The sequence below is a fragment of the Channa argus genome, chromosome 20 (assembly GCF_033026475.1).
Source record: "Channa argus isolate prfri chromosome 20, Channa argus male v1.0, whole genome shotgun sequence".
NCBI classification, from domain to species: Eukaryota; Metazoa; Chordata; class Actinopteri; order Anabantiformes; family Channidae; genus Channa; species Channa argus.
In genome coordinates this window covers 18713893-18733181 of record NC_090216.1, presented here as the reverse complement: position 1 = coordinate 18733181, position 19289 = coordinate 18713893, and the positions used below count along the sequence as shown (strand labels likewise).

At 39.5% G+C, this 19289-nt stretch overlaps 1 protein-coding gene across 4 annotated transcripts in view; it reads left to right on the top strand.

The window, feature by feature from the left end:
• The window catches only part of ca10a (carbonic anhydrase Xa), a 261443-nt gene extending 249065 nt beyond the window's left edge, over window positions 1-12378 (top strand). For all 4 annotated transcript variants that reach the window (XM_067489008.1, XM_067489007.1, XM_067489006.1 and 1 more), the window contains 4 exons: window positions 863-935; window positions 7965-8119; window positions 8416-8590; window positions 11357-12378. In XM_067489008.1, coding sequence (XP_067345109.1) covers window positions 863-935; window positions 7965-8119; window positions 8416-8590; window positions 11357-11379 — 426 coding nt within the window. In that variant the 3' untranslated portion in view covers window positions 11380-12378. The remainder of the gene's footprint in view (window positions 1-862; window positions 936-7964; window positions 8120-8415; window positions 8591-11356) is intronic.
• The last annotated feature ends 6911 nt before the right edge of the window (window positions 12379-19289 follow it).

Below are 19289 nucleotides of genomic sequence, written 5' to 3'. Positions count from 1 at the left end.
TGCACAGCTGGGGAGGGGAATAGGCTGTTAGGGGTCAGTGTCTTGCCAAGAGACACTTCGACATATAGCGGGGACCGCGGATCGAACCTCTAACCCTGTGTGCAGACAATATAGTGTATTAAAATCAGGTAAGATTAGGTGTAAATATGCAGCGTAAAGATTTTGCAAGTTATAAAACTCTACTTTTAGCTGCAAGAGGTGGTGGTTTACAATTCTCCAGTTATTCTGTAAAGTGTGATATATGAGATATAAATATGCAGTCAGAAATTTCAGAGATCTCTGACTAGAGATTGGCTGACGTGAATGGTTTTCTTAGTCTGCTGCTCATAATAATGAATTATATGAAATCTCACAAATGCGGCTGTAAGGTAGAATTAAGTAAAACATTCAGCAGGGTCACTGAAAATGATCCTGTCACATATATCTTTGATAGAAGAAAACTTGTTTTGATCTGCTGTAAAGTTGCATTAGGAGAAAAATACAATGTATTTGCTATTTAAAAAGATGGATTATGTTTTGACATGGCTGCACTGTGTGTGTGTCTGTGAAGTGAGTTTAATGGTTTCTTAAAAACAGTGGGAGCCTTTGTTTTCCAGAAGGCAAAGCAGCAGTAGAGAAGCATGTAGGAGCTTTTGACTGTGCACAATACATCAGTGGGTTTAGACATTTTATGGGTGTTAAAGGTGATAGATGAAAAATTATACTGGCATCATCCCTTAGTGTACTGGACTGAGTAGATTAAATATAGTTTAATTTTAGATGGATGCTGAGTTCATAACATGATCAATCCTTTCCATTACTGAAGCTCAACCTTGTGTGTGTGTGTGTGTGTGGGTGTGTGTGATTCTCTCCTTTGATTTAGATTGCTGAGACATCAAACTCATTCCTGAATCGAATGCTGAACAGAGACACCATCACAAGAATAACATATAAAAGTAAGTAACTATTTGCATAATCTAAATGCCTAATTACGTGTGAGTGCCTGCTAAGGCTTGTCTCCTGATTCCAGCTTTTTGATGAATAGTTAACGTTGCAGTGGACAGGAGGCCAATCAGTTTCTTTTATATGCATGAGTTTGGATGATGTAGCTGCACATATCAAGTCTAATTCCTTAATTTTTCCTTTTAGTTTTATCTGATGTTGATCAGATTTTTCATGTACAATTAATATGATACTAATTGATGTGTTTTCTATGCGTATTTCATGGGTTTTTCTTTTTATGGTTAACTGCTTTTTCTCAGGCCTCTCTTGAGATTATGATAAAAATTAGACTAAATAAATAAAGTCTATACTATGATTCTCTAAACTGGCAGCTGTTGTGGCAAAAACTGTAAGGCAGGTTAAAATGCAAGTCACAAGTGAATGGTTATGGTAATTTAAATTAGCAATATGGAGAAAACATATAGCAGAACAGAACTGCACTCTAGTGTGGGCCAAATCAGATTTGACCACACTGTGTAGGTTGTTCAGCCTTTTATATATTTAGCTCGACAGTTGGGTTTGCACAAAGAACAAAGGGATGAATAAATGCAAATAAACCTTCATACAATGTGGTCAGGGGTCTAATTAGCAAGTTCTTGTCACTTTGTCCTCTTTGTCTTCCATGTCTTTTAAGTCCTTGAGACTGATCCACTGCACTGGTTCCCGTGGTTTCCCTGCTAGGAAGCAAATGTTCAGATGTAGGTAGTTTTATGGTTGATATCTAGCTAACACACTTCTTTGTGTGGCCAGAGACAGGATGTCTTGCTGGGGAACAAAAGGTGAGGAAGCGCTGGTTTAAGCAAGTTTGATACTCGGTCTGCCAGAAGTGTGAAAACAGTGAAACAGTGTTACCTAGACTTTGAAATTTCTCTCACAGCAGCAACTTAGTGACCAAAACTGTGACAATAACAGTCCAACTAAAAGATCCAAGCACATTAGTAACCTCTGCCCAGTGAAGTTCATCTACACAAGAAGTCTGTTACAGATAAGACATACGTATATGGTGATACCAACTAATGCCTTGGAAAAGATATGGTTGACACTGACAGGTGATTATGTCCAAAGAGAGAATTATAATTACATTGCGGTAGCAGCATAACGTCATTATGCTATAAGAAAATCCAAGTTGAATAGAAACATACACCCCAGCTCACACACACAATAATGATAAAATAATAATCTTCTTCTTCTTTTCCTTTGGGCTGTTCCCTTTCAGGAGTCGCCAAAGCGAATCATGTGCCTCCATCTAACTCTATCTTCTGCATCCTCTTCACTCACACCAACTAACTTCATGTCCTCTCTCACTACATCCATAAATCTCCTCTTTGCTCTTCCTCTAGACCTCCTGCCTGGCAGCTCCAACCTCAGCATCCTTAACTCGATACGTTCCAACCTGCCTGCACTCGCCTCTTCACCTCTTTTCCACACTCTGTTGCTCTGAACCGTTGACCCTAAGTACTTAAAGTCCTGCACCTTCTTCACCTCTGCTCCCTGTAACCTCACTGTTTCACCTGGGTCCCTCTCATTGACACACATGTATTCTGTCTTGCTGCGGCTAAGCTTCATTCCTCTGTTTTCCAGAGCAGACCTCCACCTCTCTAGATTTTCCTCCACCTGCTCCCTGCTCTCACTACAAATCACAATGTCATCTGAAAACATCATAGTCCACAGAGATTCTTGTCTAATCTCATCTGTCAGTCTGTCCATCACCAGAGCAAACAAAGGGCTCAGAGCTGATCCTTGATGCAGACCCACCTCCACCTTGAACTCCTCTGTCACACCTACAGCACCTCACCACTGTCTTACAGCTCTCATACATGTCCTGCACCACTCTAACATACTTCTCTGCCACTCCAGACGTCCTCATACAATACCACAGCTCCTCTCTCGGCACCCTGTCATACGCTTTCTCTAAATCTACGAAGACACAATGCAACCCTTAGCCGAGCTTTCACTACTCTTTCCCACAACTTCATTGTGTGACTCATCAGCTTTATTCCTCTGTAGTTGCCACAGCTCTGCACATCTCCCTTGTTCTTAAAAATCCGCACCAGTACACTTCTCCTCCAGTCCTCAGCATCCTCTCACTCTCCAAGATCTTGTTAAACAAACTAGTCAGAAACTCTATTGCCACCTCTCCTAGACACTTCCATACCTCCACAGGTTTGTCATCAGGACCAACTGCCTTTCCACTCTTCATCCTCTTCAACGTCCTCCTCACTTCACTCTTACTAATCTTTGCTATTTCCTGCTCCACACCAGTCACCTCTTCTACTCTTTGTTCCCTTTCATTTTCCTCATTCATCAACTCTTCAAAGTTCTCCTTCCATCTTCCATCACACTTCTGGCACCTGTCAATACATTTCCATCCTTATCTTTAATCACACTAACCTGCTGCACATCCTTCACATCTTTATCTCTTTGTCTTGCCAACCTGTACAAATCCACTTCTCCCTCTTTAGTGTCCAACCTAACATACAAGTCCTCATATGCTCTTTGTTTGGCCTTTGCCACCTCTACCTTCACATTACACTGTATCTCCCTGTACTCCTGTCTACTCTCTTCAGTCCTCTCAGTGTCCCACTTCTTCTTAGCTAACCTCTTTCTCTGTATACCCTCCTGAACTTCCTCGTTCCACCACCAAGTCTCCTTGTCCACTTTCCTCTTTCCAGATGACACACCGAGTACCCTCCTACCTGTCTCCCTGATCACATTAGCTGTAGTGGTCCAGTCACCTGGAAGAACCTCCTGACCACCCAGAGTCTGTCTCATCTCGTCACTGAAAACTTCACAACATTCTCCGTTTTTCAACTTCCACCACTTCGTCCACTGCTCTGCCTTAGTCCTCTTCATCTTCCTCACCACCAGAGTCATTTTACACACCACCATCCTGTGTTGTCTGGCTACACTCTCCCCTACAAATACTTTACAGTCACTGATGTCTTTCAGATTACAATGTCTAGACAAGATGTCGTCCACCTAAGTGCTTCTACCTCCGCTCATATATGTCACCCTATGTTCCTGCCTCTTCTGGAAGGAAGTGTTCACTACAGCCATTTTCATCCTCTTTGCAAAGTCTACCACCGTCTGTCCTTCTGCGTTCCTGTCCTGAAGACCAAACCTGCCATCACATTCTCATCGCCTCTGTTGAGAACACCATCATTCCAGAATTTTTCCTCCTCTTGTAACTCACATTCTACCTGTGGGGCATAACCACTAACAACATTGAACATCACGCCTTCAATTTCCAGCTTCAGATTCATCACTCTGTCTGAAACTCTTTTCACCTCTAGAACATTCCTCACAAACTCCTCTATTAGGATAACTCCTGCTCCATTTCTCTTCCTATCTGTCTGGTAGAACATCTTGAATCAGACTTGGGACTGGGACAAAAACATACTGGCTTGTGGCCCCTTGTGTTTGCAATAATAATAATATAATACTACTACTACTACTACTACTACAACTAATAATAATAATAATAATAATAATATCGCTATTATTATCGCTATTATTAATTTTTTAATATTATTATTATTCCAATACTCCCTGTAAATTCTATATTTTTCTCTTTTTCTTTTCTTTGATTTGTGTTTTCTTTTCTCCATGTCCTTTTAATATATACATTTCATAACTTTAAATTAAGTGAACAGATTTGAACATGCACACACACACACACACACACACAATCACATTGCTTTTTTTGGTATATGATTTGTTCTCTGTGTTTCAGTTAAAAAATAATAATGATTGAACATAATATTGCTTTTAGTGCCTTTTGGCTTGCTACCTGGGTGCTAATTGCCCATTTCCAAGACAGACAGAACAGAAGAACTGATGCATATTTCAAGAATGCTGAAGAGGTACATTACAGATTTTTACTGAGATTGGTCTTCTGTAAAATACAACTAGGTAGGTTGTTAGTACAAGCAGGCAAAGCAACCAACATAAATTTATTAGCGTGGGGGGATGTGCAGCAGCTGCAGCAAACATAACTGTTTCACCTCGTATTTAGCCACAGAAATATTTGCCAGCAGGAGGTTGAGACGGATGGATAACTCAAAGCAGAGGACTTTTCCAGATAAGGGTGCAGTTCAAGTCCAGAAAACTGTTGTTTTTTTGTTCCAAATCATGTGATGTACATAATGTCACAATTTTTTAACTTTAACAAAAGCCTGAAAGTAAACAACCATTTTTGTTTAGTGCCTTAACCAAACCTAAGTTTGATGTGTTTGCGTCTAACCCTAATCAAGCTGCTTTGTTTTTGCAGTTGAAATTAAGTATTTTTGAGCTTTTGAGGTGAATAATTGCGTGAATCTTGGCTTCATTTTGATGCTGTTGTACAGTATAGCGAAAGGGGGAAACTTCAAAGACACGTGCCTCACTATGTTGGGGAGCTATTTTAACAAAGGCTGCTGGTGGCAGACTTCCTTATACATGCCTTTTTTGAAATGTTGCCCGTTCCAAGGTTTATATGAGAGGATGAGCGAAACAAGTTATATGAGTGTTAAAGTTTGAGGACCTAATTTATTTGAGGAGTGCTTTTGAGGACTCAGGGAAATTGTTAGGGATACAACTAACAGTCATCATCATATGTTTCATGTTTTTTATTCCACACCCTACCCATGGTTTTGGGCATGTTTTGTACTTTTGAATGTTAATATTTTGCCCTCCAAGAGTACTAGTGGTTGTGAAGCATATCAGAAGCACTCCTGAGTTCTAAGTTCTAAGCACCTAAGTGACAATATTTCATTTCAAATCAGTAATTTAAGGGATGCTGCAGGACGGTGGCTGTTGATAGCCTTGCCAGGGAAATCCTGATAGCTGGAGGAAGCTTTTGGTGAGGAACTAGGCAGCAGTCAGGAGCTGCTCTCCAGAGGTTTTCCTCTGCAAGCCAGACATACTGGAGAGAAAGCATTGCCACAGAGATCGCCTGGGGCTAGCTTGAAAATGAGACAAATAATTGGATTAATGGTGGGACTGGCTGGGTAAACACACTGACCCCTTGTGGCTGGGAGGAGTCTCAGAGGCACGGAGCAGAGCGGGAGGCTGCAGGCAAATGCGAACATGGTGGGGTCCCTGCAGGGCCAGCTGGAGGAGCTGGAGCAGAGCATGGATTCTGACAGCTGTCAAAATTCCTTCGGATACACCGTCTCACACACACTGACTCACAGAGACAGGCACACACAGTCACACTGCCCCCTCATGCTGATGAGTCCTTAGGCAAAGCCCTTTCACAGCCAGTTACACTGCTGGCCTGACAGCAGGTATGTGCACAACCACAAGCACAAAGACACATACACATTATCAAAAGAGAATTATTTATTTCAACCACACATTCAAAGATCAATGATAGAGTAGCTCTTCAACATAGAATATAGAGAGCATCAGAGCAGTTTCATTCTGTCACAGATGAGTGTAACGGAATTGTTTTAACTTAAGCCAGTCATTTTTTAAAATAAATTAATATTCTTTTGATGCAAACTCTTTACAATATTCAGTTTTTCATATGCAGAACATAGCTGAATTAGCATGGAAGCCACAGTGGCCGGCCACAGTGACCTCATCAAACAGGCAGCCCATTTGTCAACAGACTGAAGTGTGAAGAGGAAGAGAGAGTTGCAGTCTAATTAGCGTCTTGACAGTGGACACAGTTTGGATAAAAGAGGTTTTGTGCTGCAACACCAACAGCCTGTCATTCACAGAGCAGTAAATGGTATGTGAAATAAGAAGTGAGAAACATTTGTTATGAAAGATGAGTGGTGAAGAATGGATTTACAACCTGTAAACTATCCAAAGGATGTATTCAACGCACTGTAGACCTCCCAGCAACAGGTCTTAGTGACCAGACTCCGTGGCATCTGCACCACTTTGGACTTGTAACTGTGTGGTGACCTATCCAGGGTGTGGCCAACTTCCAATGTCAGCTACATATGGTTTCATCCTTATAATAGACTATAGGAATGGATTTGACATTATTTATAAGAATAGTAATAGAGAGAGGAGAGAAAGACACACACCTGATACACAACACAGACTTCAACTTTAGACCATACAGCTTTTGACTGGTCTGTCTGCAGCCTTTCTTTATGCACATGCAATTTTGGAAAAAATCTATAATGTATATAATGTAAAGAATAATGAAGAAATTAGTGATTTCAAACACAGGTTAGGATCATGTTCGATCCACAATGCATGCTGATGCTTAGTCTGCATTTCTTAAGTTAGTTCCACTAACTTTGAAACCCTTCCCACTTTAAAAATGTAAATGACCTGAACTTTGTTTATTCAATGTCATTAAGTTATCAAACTATAAAACTTATTCATATCAATTAACTTAATCTCAGAAAATGACTTCAGTAAACTTAACATATTAAGTGGATTTTACAGACAGTCTCGTGTATAGTTGCTACAATTGTAAATGACTGGAAAAATTGCCTCACTGCTTTGAAAATTCAAATTAACTGATGTCAGGTTTAATACTTGGTTCAATGTTGTTTTAGGTAAATGTAAAAATAAAAGATTGTCTTCCTTTTCTTAAGTTTGTATTATCATTTTGACCGTCAGAGGGATTTGAGTAGTTCCAAAAGTCACTCATGAGCATTATACTGCAACATTTGACAGGACTAGTTCAGGATAAATCGTGTGGCATAGTAGTTCCCATTGTAGACCCAAGGATCCTAAGATAAATTTATTGCAATCAGGGAAAAAGAAAAGAGACTGTTAAACCAAATTGTGTTTGCTTTTCTCTAATTGCTTTGTTCTTGTGAAATACTTTATAGCTTTACCTCTTCAGACTAAAAGTTCTTAAAATCCAAACAATCTAAGAACGAAAAGTGACTCTAAGTTGAACATTTTCAGTAATTGGCTGACAGTCCACTTTTTTTCTGCAGCTTAAAATTTCATACACCGGAAACTACAGTACATTAACATGGTGAAATTCCCTCTCCTTTGTCTTTTATGTTGTCCTTGTCTATCTGCAGATGATGCATATCTACTGACTGGCCTAAATATAGAGGAGATTTATCCGGAGACAAGTAGTTTTATCACATATGATGGATCGATGACCATACCCCCATGCTTTGAGACAGCCACGTGGATCCTGATGAACAAACCGGTGTACCTCACACGCATGCAGGTGAGCCTCAGCCACCAACCCAGACCTGAAAAACAACTCTATAATTCACTGGGGATTGTTAGTCTCAGCCCATGATTTTCTCTGCAGTAGACTTTAACTCTTGTTCTGCCTGTAAACCTAAGTCAGTCTGCCACTGAGCCTTTTACTTTAAAACTTTTGCAGCTCTACCTCTGTCTAATCCTCCACACACTCTTCTCTGGAACATAACACAGTGGCTGAGAATTGTTCACAATTTTATGATGTTCCTGTCAGTTTTTACTAAATGGTATCTACTCTCGTGTCTGTCTTTTTCTAAGATGCACTCTTTGAGGCTGCTGAGCCAGAACCAGCCATCTCAGATCTTCCTGAGCATGAGCGACAACGTTCGCCCGGTCCAGCCACTTAACAACCGCTGCATTCGCACCAATATTAACTTCAACATGCAGGGGAAAGACTGCCCCAACAACAGGGCTCAGAAGCTTCAATACCGAGGTAGAAGCACTGACCTACTTTAGGTGCCATGTCAACTCACTCCGTCTCCAGTATTCATCAGTATTTCAAGTTATCCCATGAGTAATCACTTCTTGAATCTCATCATAAAAATATGTTTTCATCAGTCACTGTTCCTTATATTATTCCTTATATACATTCCTTATAAGATTTGTACACTTAAATTTTTACCAGAATTATTCAGAACTGAAATACTAATTTACTAGTACATGGACATAGAACATATTATTTTTGCAGTTGACCAATATAAATTTATTGTAATAGCACTGCAAGTATTTGTGGAGACAGGCATTACATGTCAGGTTAATATTTAGGTAAAAAAAATTAGGTAAACTGTACTTTCTCCTTTATTGCCTTGTTACTACTAATTTGTAATGTAATTTTTATACTGTACTTTTCTTTTCTCTTCTAATTAGCTCTTTATGAAGCAAAAATAATTAAAACTTAAACTATATAATATCAGTGTGGGGGGTCTGGTGGATCAGTGTAGAGAATTGGGTTGGGATGCAGAATGGGATGCAGAATCCCCCCCCAGCAGGTGTGGCCCGGATAAAAATGGGAGTGTTGTGGCAGGAAGGGCATCCAGGTCATAAACAAATGCCAAATCAACATGCAGAACATGTTGTGCTGTGCGACCCCTGAAGGGAAAAGCCAAAAGCTATTGATCTTTACTATATGTACTATATGATTACTATATCTACTGGCTGTAGTAATTATGACAGAAGAAGGTCGGTGACATTAGAGCAACAAATGCTAACGACCTACTTAACCTACTGGGAGGTTGAGCAGGTACCAGTCTGTATCTGTGGTACAGATAACAACATCTGGAATCGTATCAATGTAAGATAAATTGTCAAAACTTGTTTCCTTCGTATTTAACTTTCTGTTTATCCTGTATAAACCAATCTTATCAATTAGTAGATATAAATAGTAATTATCTAAAGTAGCTATCATTCTGCTGCAGTCACTGTATAGTATTTTATACTAGTATATTATAGTATTTTAACCTGCTAATACACTAAAAAATATTAACAACAATTTTTCATCAATCCAATTAGCTGTACTACTTATAGAGGGTGATAAAATAACTACATAATACATACTTATATTATATACATAATATAAATAAAAAAATATTTGCTAACTATTATTTTTACCTTACAGTCCCTGACTGCCTTTTACTGCCTGCTGCTGGTTGCAGGGCTCCTTATAACTGCCTCTGTCGCTGTATTGCCAGTTCCCACATCTCAGCAGTTGCTTTGGTGGATATAGTAATATTATTAGTAATAGTACAATAGTGGCCAAAAGCTTCAAAAATAAACTGCAAGAAAATTATCTTTTAAAATGCTTTGCATGCGAAGGTTTCACTTCAGTAATCTTTTAAAAAATTCCCTGTAGCTATTTACATGCTGAATGTCTGTCAAACAACTGACACAAGCTACATTTTGGCCAATAAGCCTGCTGAATTATTACTCACCGAGCTCTTAGCTTCAAAAGGAATATTGCCCCCAGTGTTATATGTTTTATATACAGCATCCATTAAATTCCGGGGGATTATTTCTAGTACTGTGCTCACCACTGTAATTAATAAACCTAATATGAACTCAGGAGTGCTGAGCTGGGCTGAGCTGATGGTTGATGAGATGCAGGCTGATGTGCTGGAAAGAGCGAGGCAAAATATAAATAACAAAACAGTAGAAACAGTAGAAAGTCAGATGGTAGGACAGTCGGAACAACTGTTTGGCGCTGACTGACAGATCTGTCTGAAAACAAGCTTGTCACAACTCACTGCAACCTGGGAGCTGCTGCTGCAGACTGTTTGTCATCTCCTCTACTCTGTTTCAGCCAATATCTGCTGCACAGAAGGTTGAATTTCAACCCTGAAGCATAAATATGTTAAAGCCAAGAGCTAGTGCCAGTCTCTGGTATTCGTTGTGTTACATTGTCTGTTTTCTTTTTTTTGCTCAGGATTTACTGCACTGTGGAAGACACACACCACGATTGTCTCTCTGTCTCTATTGTGCTCTCTCTTTTAAGTTTTGCTCTACTCAACCTCCTCTCCCCTTAAAGGATGAAATTCTTATTTTGTGCAGCTCTCTTCCACACATCTCTGACACTCCTGATCACCAAAAAAATGCACACCCCAGAGAGTGAGCAAACCAAGCTAAAAAAAAACACACAAAAGCACAAACCTGTGCATTTAAGACCTTCAAAACAAATTGAGGAGGTTAGTGGAGTGAGGGTCTCGTTAACAGGGAAAATTACGTTGTTAGTGATTTGTGTCAACCTTTAGACCGATCAGACTTTCCATCAGGTGATCATAAAGGTAACGAAAAGCAAAATCAGGGAGGTTTGGGAGCTAATCATCTGTGTGTGAACGTGTGTTTGCAACACCTGATTATAAATTTTTTCAATCAAATTATGATGTTTACTTGTGTTCTTGGCACCTACTTTTTGAATATAATTTCTGTAAAGGCTGCCACTCAAGAGATAATGGCATCACTTCACCCCCTCTTCTTCTCTCCCACCTCCACCCACCTACCACCATACACCAGTGCACAATTTATTCCGTTCACTCCAGCATCATTCCTTTTAAATTGTGTGTTATCGCTAAAGATGAGTTATGGTGCGGGGGTGGAGGTGGTGGATGGGGTGGAGGATGAATAATGTCTGAGAACAGCTGAACTGTGGAGAGCTTCTCACATATAAATTAGCATTCTCACTCCTGTCTTTCCTCCTCTATTCCAGTAAATGAATGGTTACTAAAGTAGCCTCCCCTTGGATGAACATGGAGACGACCAGTGGGACAAGGCGATGGGGAAGAGGAGAGAAGAATGTGACCCTTGGCTTAAAGACTGCATCTCATCTAAGATTATTTCATGGCATTGTATAAAGACAAACAACACCAGATATTATCTGACTTAAGGAACTTTGCATTGTGAGCAAAGGGACTCTTTTTTTTCATACATCGAGAAATGTTTCAACCCTCAATATAGCACATGCTAACAAGTCTTTTCCCCCAGTGTACAACTATATCTATACAGACATTTTGATACCGATACTTTTTTGGGAGAAAAAAGTTACACTAAAAAAACAACAAAGTGGAAGCATTTATTTGATAGCCTCCCAACCAACAGGAAAACGTTGGGACTTTAAAGCCTTTGTACATAAAGATGTTACTATCAGTGCAAAAACCCAAGGATGAAGTCACTGCCCACACCCAGCTTGGTCAAGACAAAGTGCTTCACAAGACTCAAACGGATGTTCCATTAAAGTCACCACCAAGGCATGCAATCAGCAGAACCAACAGAGGGACACAGCCCTACCTTGTCATTTTTCAAAAGATTTGTCATGTCATGGGAGATGAGCAAATATTTACAGGCTTTCTTTGAGCCACCGAGCAACCAGTGTCTTGGTTTGTACATATTATGATTATCAATAATGCAGAAAAAGTAATATTTAAAGAAAAGTAATGAATTACAATTCAAAAGATATATTAAGAGGATTTAAAAGAAAAAAAGAAAAAGTTGAGAATTTTAAAAAGCTTGGCGCACTTTGAATTCTGGAGCAGTTCTCAGTCTGAGCTGATGCCTTTTTTCTGTTTTCTTGTTTACAATGGTCATACACTGTGTTTGAGTAATGTTATCAGCCCAATAAATGTGTCTGGAAAGTTCACTTTGGAAAATGCTTCAATATATGAGAATCTAACTTATTGTACCTGTACCTGTTTTGTACTGTTCCATATTAAATGTGTTGACATGTCAAAATCATCCCTCGGAGACATGCTCAATAACGTCCTCATCACGAATAAATCCCGGTACAGCTGACCTGAGTGATCCTTATTGTGTTGGCTGGTACACATGCAGTGTTACAGTCTGAGTTTCTCTGCTTAGTTTCTGGGATAGAGCTCCATTGTATCAGCCATGCACAAGAGGGTCACCTTTACCTATTGTAGACTTTCACAAACTACATCACCAACCATGTTGGAATGGTGTGGAGAGAAGCTTCCACTTCTATGCTGATGAGGTACATGTCTAACAATAAGGGTGAAAGCTGCTGTTGGTTGACTTACAATTGTTTTTTTCTCTACAGCGGAATTAAACATTGGTTCATTTTTTTGTTGGTTATATAAGGTCAGAGAAAAGTAACCGAAATCACAACCTTTTTTTTTTAACCCTAATCAACCATGTTTTTGTGTCTAAACAATTTTCAGTGTGACCAACTTTATTGTATTCAGTAAACACAAGCACATTTAGAGTTTGATGCCTGAAGCACTGATAAAAAGGTGGGGCAGAGACGTTTTTACAATTTTGTTCCATAACATTTAATTTTAATGACACTGTTTAATTGTTTGGCAACTAAGGATTCGAGTCGTTGCAGTTTTGTTGGGAAATATTTGCCCATTCTTAAAGGATACAAGACTTGATCTGCTCAACAGTCTGATTTTCCTCTTTCCTGATAATTCATACATTTTCAGTTGGCAGTTTGGACTGCAGTCAGGGTAGGTAAAAACCAAAACTCTATGTAGCAACACTATAGTAGCACATGGAGACCTGCCTGGCATGGTCCTGCATAGTCCTGATTTCCCAGGTAAAGATTTTACCCTAAGGCAGCATAGGTTTCTAAAATCCCAATGTATGCCTCAGCATCAATGGTAACTTCACACCAATGCAGGTCACCCATGCTATGGGCACTAAGGCAGCTCCACAGATACTGGCTATTGCACCTCTGCTGATAACAGTCTGCCTGGTCTTTTTGTCTTTGGCAGAGATACTCCAGTGTCAAAATCCATCTTACACAATACGTTCATATTAGATATCATCAATCTTTAAAAACAGGCTATGTACCACAGGCCTATAAGGTAGCTGTAATTAAACCATTACTTAAAAAAACCCTGATGATCCAGGTGTTTCAGCCAATTACAGACCAATGTCCCCTTTATTTCTAAAATAAAAGTAGTTGCAAAACAATTACGTGACCACCTGTACAGGAATGATTTGTGTTAAGACTTTCAGTCAGGATTCAGAGTTCATCATAGTACAGAAACAGCACTGGTAAAAGTCACCAACGATCTTCTCATGGCCTCAGATAATGGACTTGTCTCTATACTTGTTCTGTTAGATCTTAGTGCTGCATTTGATACCATTTATCACAACATTTTATTACAGAGACTGGAACAGGAAATTGGGATTAAAGGAACTGCACTAGGTTGGTTGAAATCTTATCTATCTGATAGATGTACACGGAGGTTAGCTATGGAGTTCCACAAGGCTCTGTGTTAGGACCAATACTTTTTACTTTATATATGTCTCATTTAGGAAACATTATGAGAAAACACTCCATACATTTCCACTGCTATGCTGATGATACCCAGCTATATTTATCTATGGAACCAGATGAAAATAATCAGTTAATAAAGCTTCAAGCATGACTACAAGACATAAAGGCCTGGATGTCCCACAGTTTTTCACTTTTAAACTCAGACAAAACTGAAGTCATAGTATTTGGGCCCAAAAATCTCAGAGATATGATGTCCAACCATATTGTTACACTAGATGGCAAAAGTCTGACCCCCAATACTACTGCAAGGAACCTTGGAGTTATTTTTGACCAGGATTTGTTCTTTACCTCACATATAAAACAGATCTCTAGAACAGCCTTCTTCCACCTACGGAACATTGCCAAAATTAGGAGCATCCTGTCTCAAAGTGATGATGAAAAACTAGTTCATACATTTGTTACTTGGACTAGTGTAATTCCCTACTTTCAGGATGCCCCAGTAACTCCCTAAAGAGCCTGTAATTAATCCAAAATGCTGCAGCAAGAGTGCTGACTGGAACTAACAAGAGACATCATATTTCACCTTCACTAGCTTCTCTCCATTGGCTTCCCATTAAATCTAGAATAGAATTTAAAACCCTGCTTCTTACATATAAAGCTCTGAATGATCAGACTCCATCATATATAGAAGACCTCATAGCACCATATCATCCCAGTAGACCACTTCGCTCTCAGAATGCAGGCCTACTTGTGGTTCCCAGAATTTCCAAAGGTAGAATGAAAGGTATAGCCTTTAGCTATCAAGCTCCTCTCTTGTGAAACCAGCTCCCAGTTCAGATTCGGGAAGCAGACACCCTCTCTACTTTTAAGTCTAGGCTTAAAACCTTCCTCTTCAATAAAGCTTATAGTTACCTGTATTTATGCTGCTATAGGCTTAGACTGCTGGGGACCCACCCCCCGATGCACTGAGCTCCTTTCCTCCTCTTGACCCTCTCTCCTCTCCTCTCACCCCGCAATTGTCACCACTGCATGACATTAACTCTGTGTGTTTTCTTCCGTAGTTGTCTTTGTCCTTCTCTGTCCCCCTCTCTCTGTCCCTTTCTGCAGGTGTCCTCTGCCTTGGAGCTGTGTGTCTTCCAGTGTGCAGCTACTGGTCCTACCAACCTGCCCAATGTTTTGTTGTTGCTATTTGTTGCTCTGCTCTTTTCTCTCTTCACTTTCCACTCACCCCAACCGGTCAAAGCTGATTGTCACTCACCCTGAGAAATACTGATTGGTGTGGTATCAGATAAAGGTTAAAGTGAATCGACACTGATTTTAGTTTTTATTGCATTGCACTGTTCTATAATTTGGGTTCGTAGTTTTTGTGCCTAAATATATAACAAAATTGTAGCTCTGTGTTTGTTATTGTACTCTGGTGCTGATTAGACATCATTGAGTAAATTGATATCATCAAAATCAGGGGGATAAGTCATAACATTATGACCACTTGCAGAATGTTTGGCTGCCGGAGGCCAAAACATTAGAGCCACTACTTCTTATACCTCAATAATAAAAACACTGAACAACCCCAATTACAGAAAAGTTGGGAAGATGTGTATAATGTAAATAAGAATACAATGATTTGCAAATCACATCAACCCATATTTAAGAATAAGAACATAAACAACATATCAGATGTTGAAACTGAGACATTTTAACATTTCATGGAAACTATTAGCTCATTTTAAATTTGATGGCCGCTACACATCTGAAACAACGGGGTGATGTTGACCATTGTGTAGCATCCTCTACTCTTTTAAAAACTGTCTGTAAATGTCTGGTAAATTAGGAGACCAGTTGCTGGAGTGTAGGAGAGGAATGTTGTCTCATTCTTGTCTGATGCAGGATTCTAGCTGCTCAATAGTCTTTGGCCTTTGTTGCCAGATTTTTTATTTTATGATGTGCCAAATTTTTTCTATTGATGAAAGGTCTAGACTGTGGACAGGCCAGTTCAGCACCCAGACTTTTCTCCTGTGAAGCCATACTGTTGTGATGGATACAATATGTGGTTTAACATTGTCTTGCTGAAACATGCAAGGCCTTTGCTGAAAGAGATCTTGTTTGGATGGGAACATATGTTGCTCTAAAACAATTTTATGAATCAAATTGTAGCTATTAGCATAGATCAAGTCATGTCAAGTCAAGTTTTATTGTCAGTTCTTCCACATGTACAGTACATACAGACAGAGAATTGAAATTGTGTTACTCTCGGATCCATGGTGCATAAGGATAATACTAATAGATAGTGCCTTTCCAGATACCATAGGCACTGTTGCACCCCCATACCATCAGAGATGCAGGCTTTTGAACTGTCCGCTGATAACAAGTTGGATGGTCTTTTTTCTTTTTTAGTCCACAGGACATGGTATCCATGGTTTCCAAAAAGAATTTCAAATTTTGATTCATCTGAGTACAGAACAGTTTTTAATTTTGCCTCAGACCATTATAAATGAGCTTCGGTCAACACGGCGGCATTTCTGGATCATAGTCACATATGATTTCTTCTTTGCACTATACAGCTCTAAATTATATTTGTGTGTTGTGTTCTTGAGTCCATGCAGTTATATCAATTAGAGAATCATAGCTGCTTTTAATTCAGTGCTGCCCAAGGGCCCGAATTTCACTCACATCCAGTTTTGTCCTTTGGTTTTGTCCTTTGTGATTCTTTGATTCTTTTGATAATACTATACTGTAAATCGTGTGATCTTCAAAGTCTTTGCAATTTTACCTTAAGAAATTCTTTCTAAAATTGTTTTGTTTGTTTTTAGATGCAGTTTGTCACAAATCGGTAAACCTCGTCCCATATTTATATTTGAGAGGTTCTGCCTGTCATGTTACTGACCTGTTCCCAATTAACCTAATTAGTTGTCAATTGCTCCTCCATTTGTTTTTAATTTGCAGCCATACAATTTTAAATGAGCTAATATTTTCCATGAAATGGTAAGAATTTTCAGTTTCAACATCTGATATCTAGTTTATGTTCTATTGTGAATAAAATATCGTTTGATGAGCTTTCAAAATCATTGCATTCTGTTTTTATTTAAGTTCTAAACGACCTCCCAACTTTTTTGGAATTACGGTTGTAAAATTTTCTGACAGTTTCAACCTAAAAACTGAGAAATTATAACCTTGTAAAAGTAGAATTCATGGCAGAGCTTTTGTATTGGATTGTATTAGATTGTACAAGTTATCATAATGTTATGCCTGATTCGTGTATATTTAAGTATTAGACTTTAGGCATTAGACATTGAATTCCTCTTTGACTTTCTGATGAAAATAGGCAGTGTTGGTTTGTAGTATTGGCCCAAGAATCTTGGAGGCAATAAAAAAGGAATCTTGGAGGTAACACCTTTCTTAAGCAGCTAGTATCTGACAAGCAAGTATGCATTTATGTACAGTGTGCAAATTTGTGTTGCTACTCATTAACAGGATAAACACAGACTTAGCTGGAACTTAGCTCAGTGGGTCTATCCTGGATAGTGCATCACAGCTGTCTGGCTACAAAAATAAAAGGAGGTGGAACTCTCTAAATACTACAGTTCAACTCCATTCAATTCAACTTTATTTATATAGCGCCAATTCACAACAAAGTCATCTCAGGGCACTTTACACAATAAAGGGATGACTATAACGATGTATAGAGAGAACCCAACAATTCCCTCTTGAGAAACCCTCGGCAATAGTGGAGAGTAAAAACTCCCTTTAAGGGAAGAAACCTCCAGCAGAACCAGGCTCCGGGTGGGCAGCCATTTGCCTTGACCGACTGGGGTGAGTGGAAAGTGAAGAGAGAAAAGAAAAAGAGCAACAAAAGCGACAACAAATCATCGGGCAGATTGGTAGGACCAGTAGCTGCACACTGGAAACACACAGCTCCAAAGCCCGGGGACACCTGCAGAAAGGGACAAAGAAGAGTGAGAAGGAGAAAAACAACTACGGGAGAAAACATTAATTAAGTTAATGCCATACAGTAGTGAGAATTGTGTGGTGGGAGGAGAGAGGGTCAAGAGGAGGAAAGGAGCTCAGTGTATGGCAGGGTGGGTCCCCATGCAGTCTAAGCCTACAGCAGCATATCTATAACTAAGTATAAGCTTTATTAAAGAGGAAGGTTTTGAGCCGAGACTTACAAGTAGAGAGGGTGTCTGCTTCCCAAATCTGACTGGGAGCTGGTTCCACAGGAGAGGAGCTTGATAGCTAAAGGCTCTACCTACCATTCTACCGTCTGGGAACCACAAGTAGGCCTGCATTCTGAGATCGAAGTGGTCTACTGGGATAATATGGTAGTATATGGTCTTCTATATATGATGTAGCCTGATCAACCAGAGCTTTATTTGTAAGGAGCAATGTTTTTAATGCTATTTTATGGGAAGCCAATGGAGAGAAGCTAGTGAAGTTGAAATATGATCTTTCTTGCTAGTTCCAGTCAGCACTCTTGCTGCAGCATTTTGGATTAATTGCAGACTCTTTAGGGAGTTACTGGGGCATCCTGAAAGTAGGGAATTACAGTAGTCAAACCTAGATGTAACAAATGCATGGACCAGTTTTTCGACATCACTTTGGGACAGGATAGTCCTAATATTGGCAATGTTCCGTAGGTGGAAGATGCCTAGTCTAGAGGTATTTTTATATGTGAGATGAAGAACAAATCTTGGTCAAAAATAACTCCAAGGTTCCTTGCAGCAATACTGGAGGCCAGAGTTATGCCATTTAGAGTAACAATATGGTTGGACATCATATTTCTGAGATTTTTGGGCCCAAATACTATGAGAATGCAAAATAAAAATAGGAGAGGATCCAGTGCCACAATCTTACGAGCTATGAGAAGCTACACTGAAAACATGCACTCAAGACCACTGAACTGCAGAGAAGCATCAATTATCCTTAAAAGTATATGCATTCAACAACCTGCATCATGCATTTGTGAAGGATATGTGCCTGCTCTTCCAGAGACAAAAAATTAGGAAGGCTTGAGGTCCAGACAGTGTCTCATCCTCATGTCATGAGTCTGTGCTAAAAATGGCTAACATCTTTAAATAGATCTTTAACCGCTCTTTGGAGCTGTGGGAAGTCCAATCCTCCATCTGTGGTTATACCATGTCCTGACAAATCCACCACCACACAAGAAAATGTTTGTAGACTGGTCATATAGACATCTGTGTTTATGTAATCAGGACTGCAGAAAAGATCATTAGTGCCAACCTGACCACTATTCAGGACCTGTAGAACTACAGAATCAGGAAACCGAAAGGAAATAACACTGCATATCCATCACATCCCTCAAATACTCCAGTCAAATTTTACTCCATGTGCAAACATTTTTGGCAAATAAATCTGATTCTCATCCCTCGATGCCCCCTGTTCT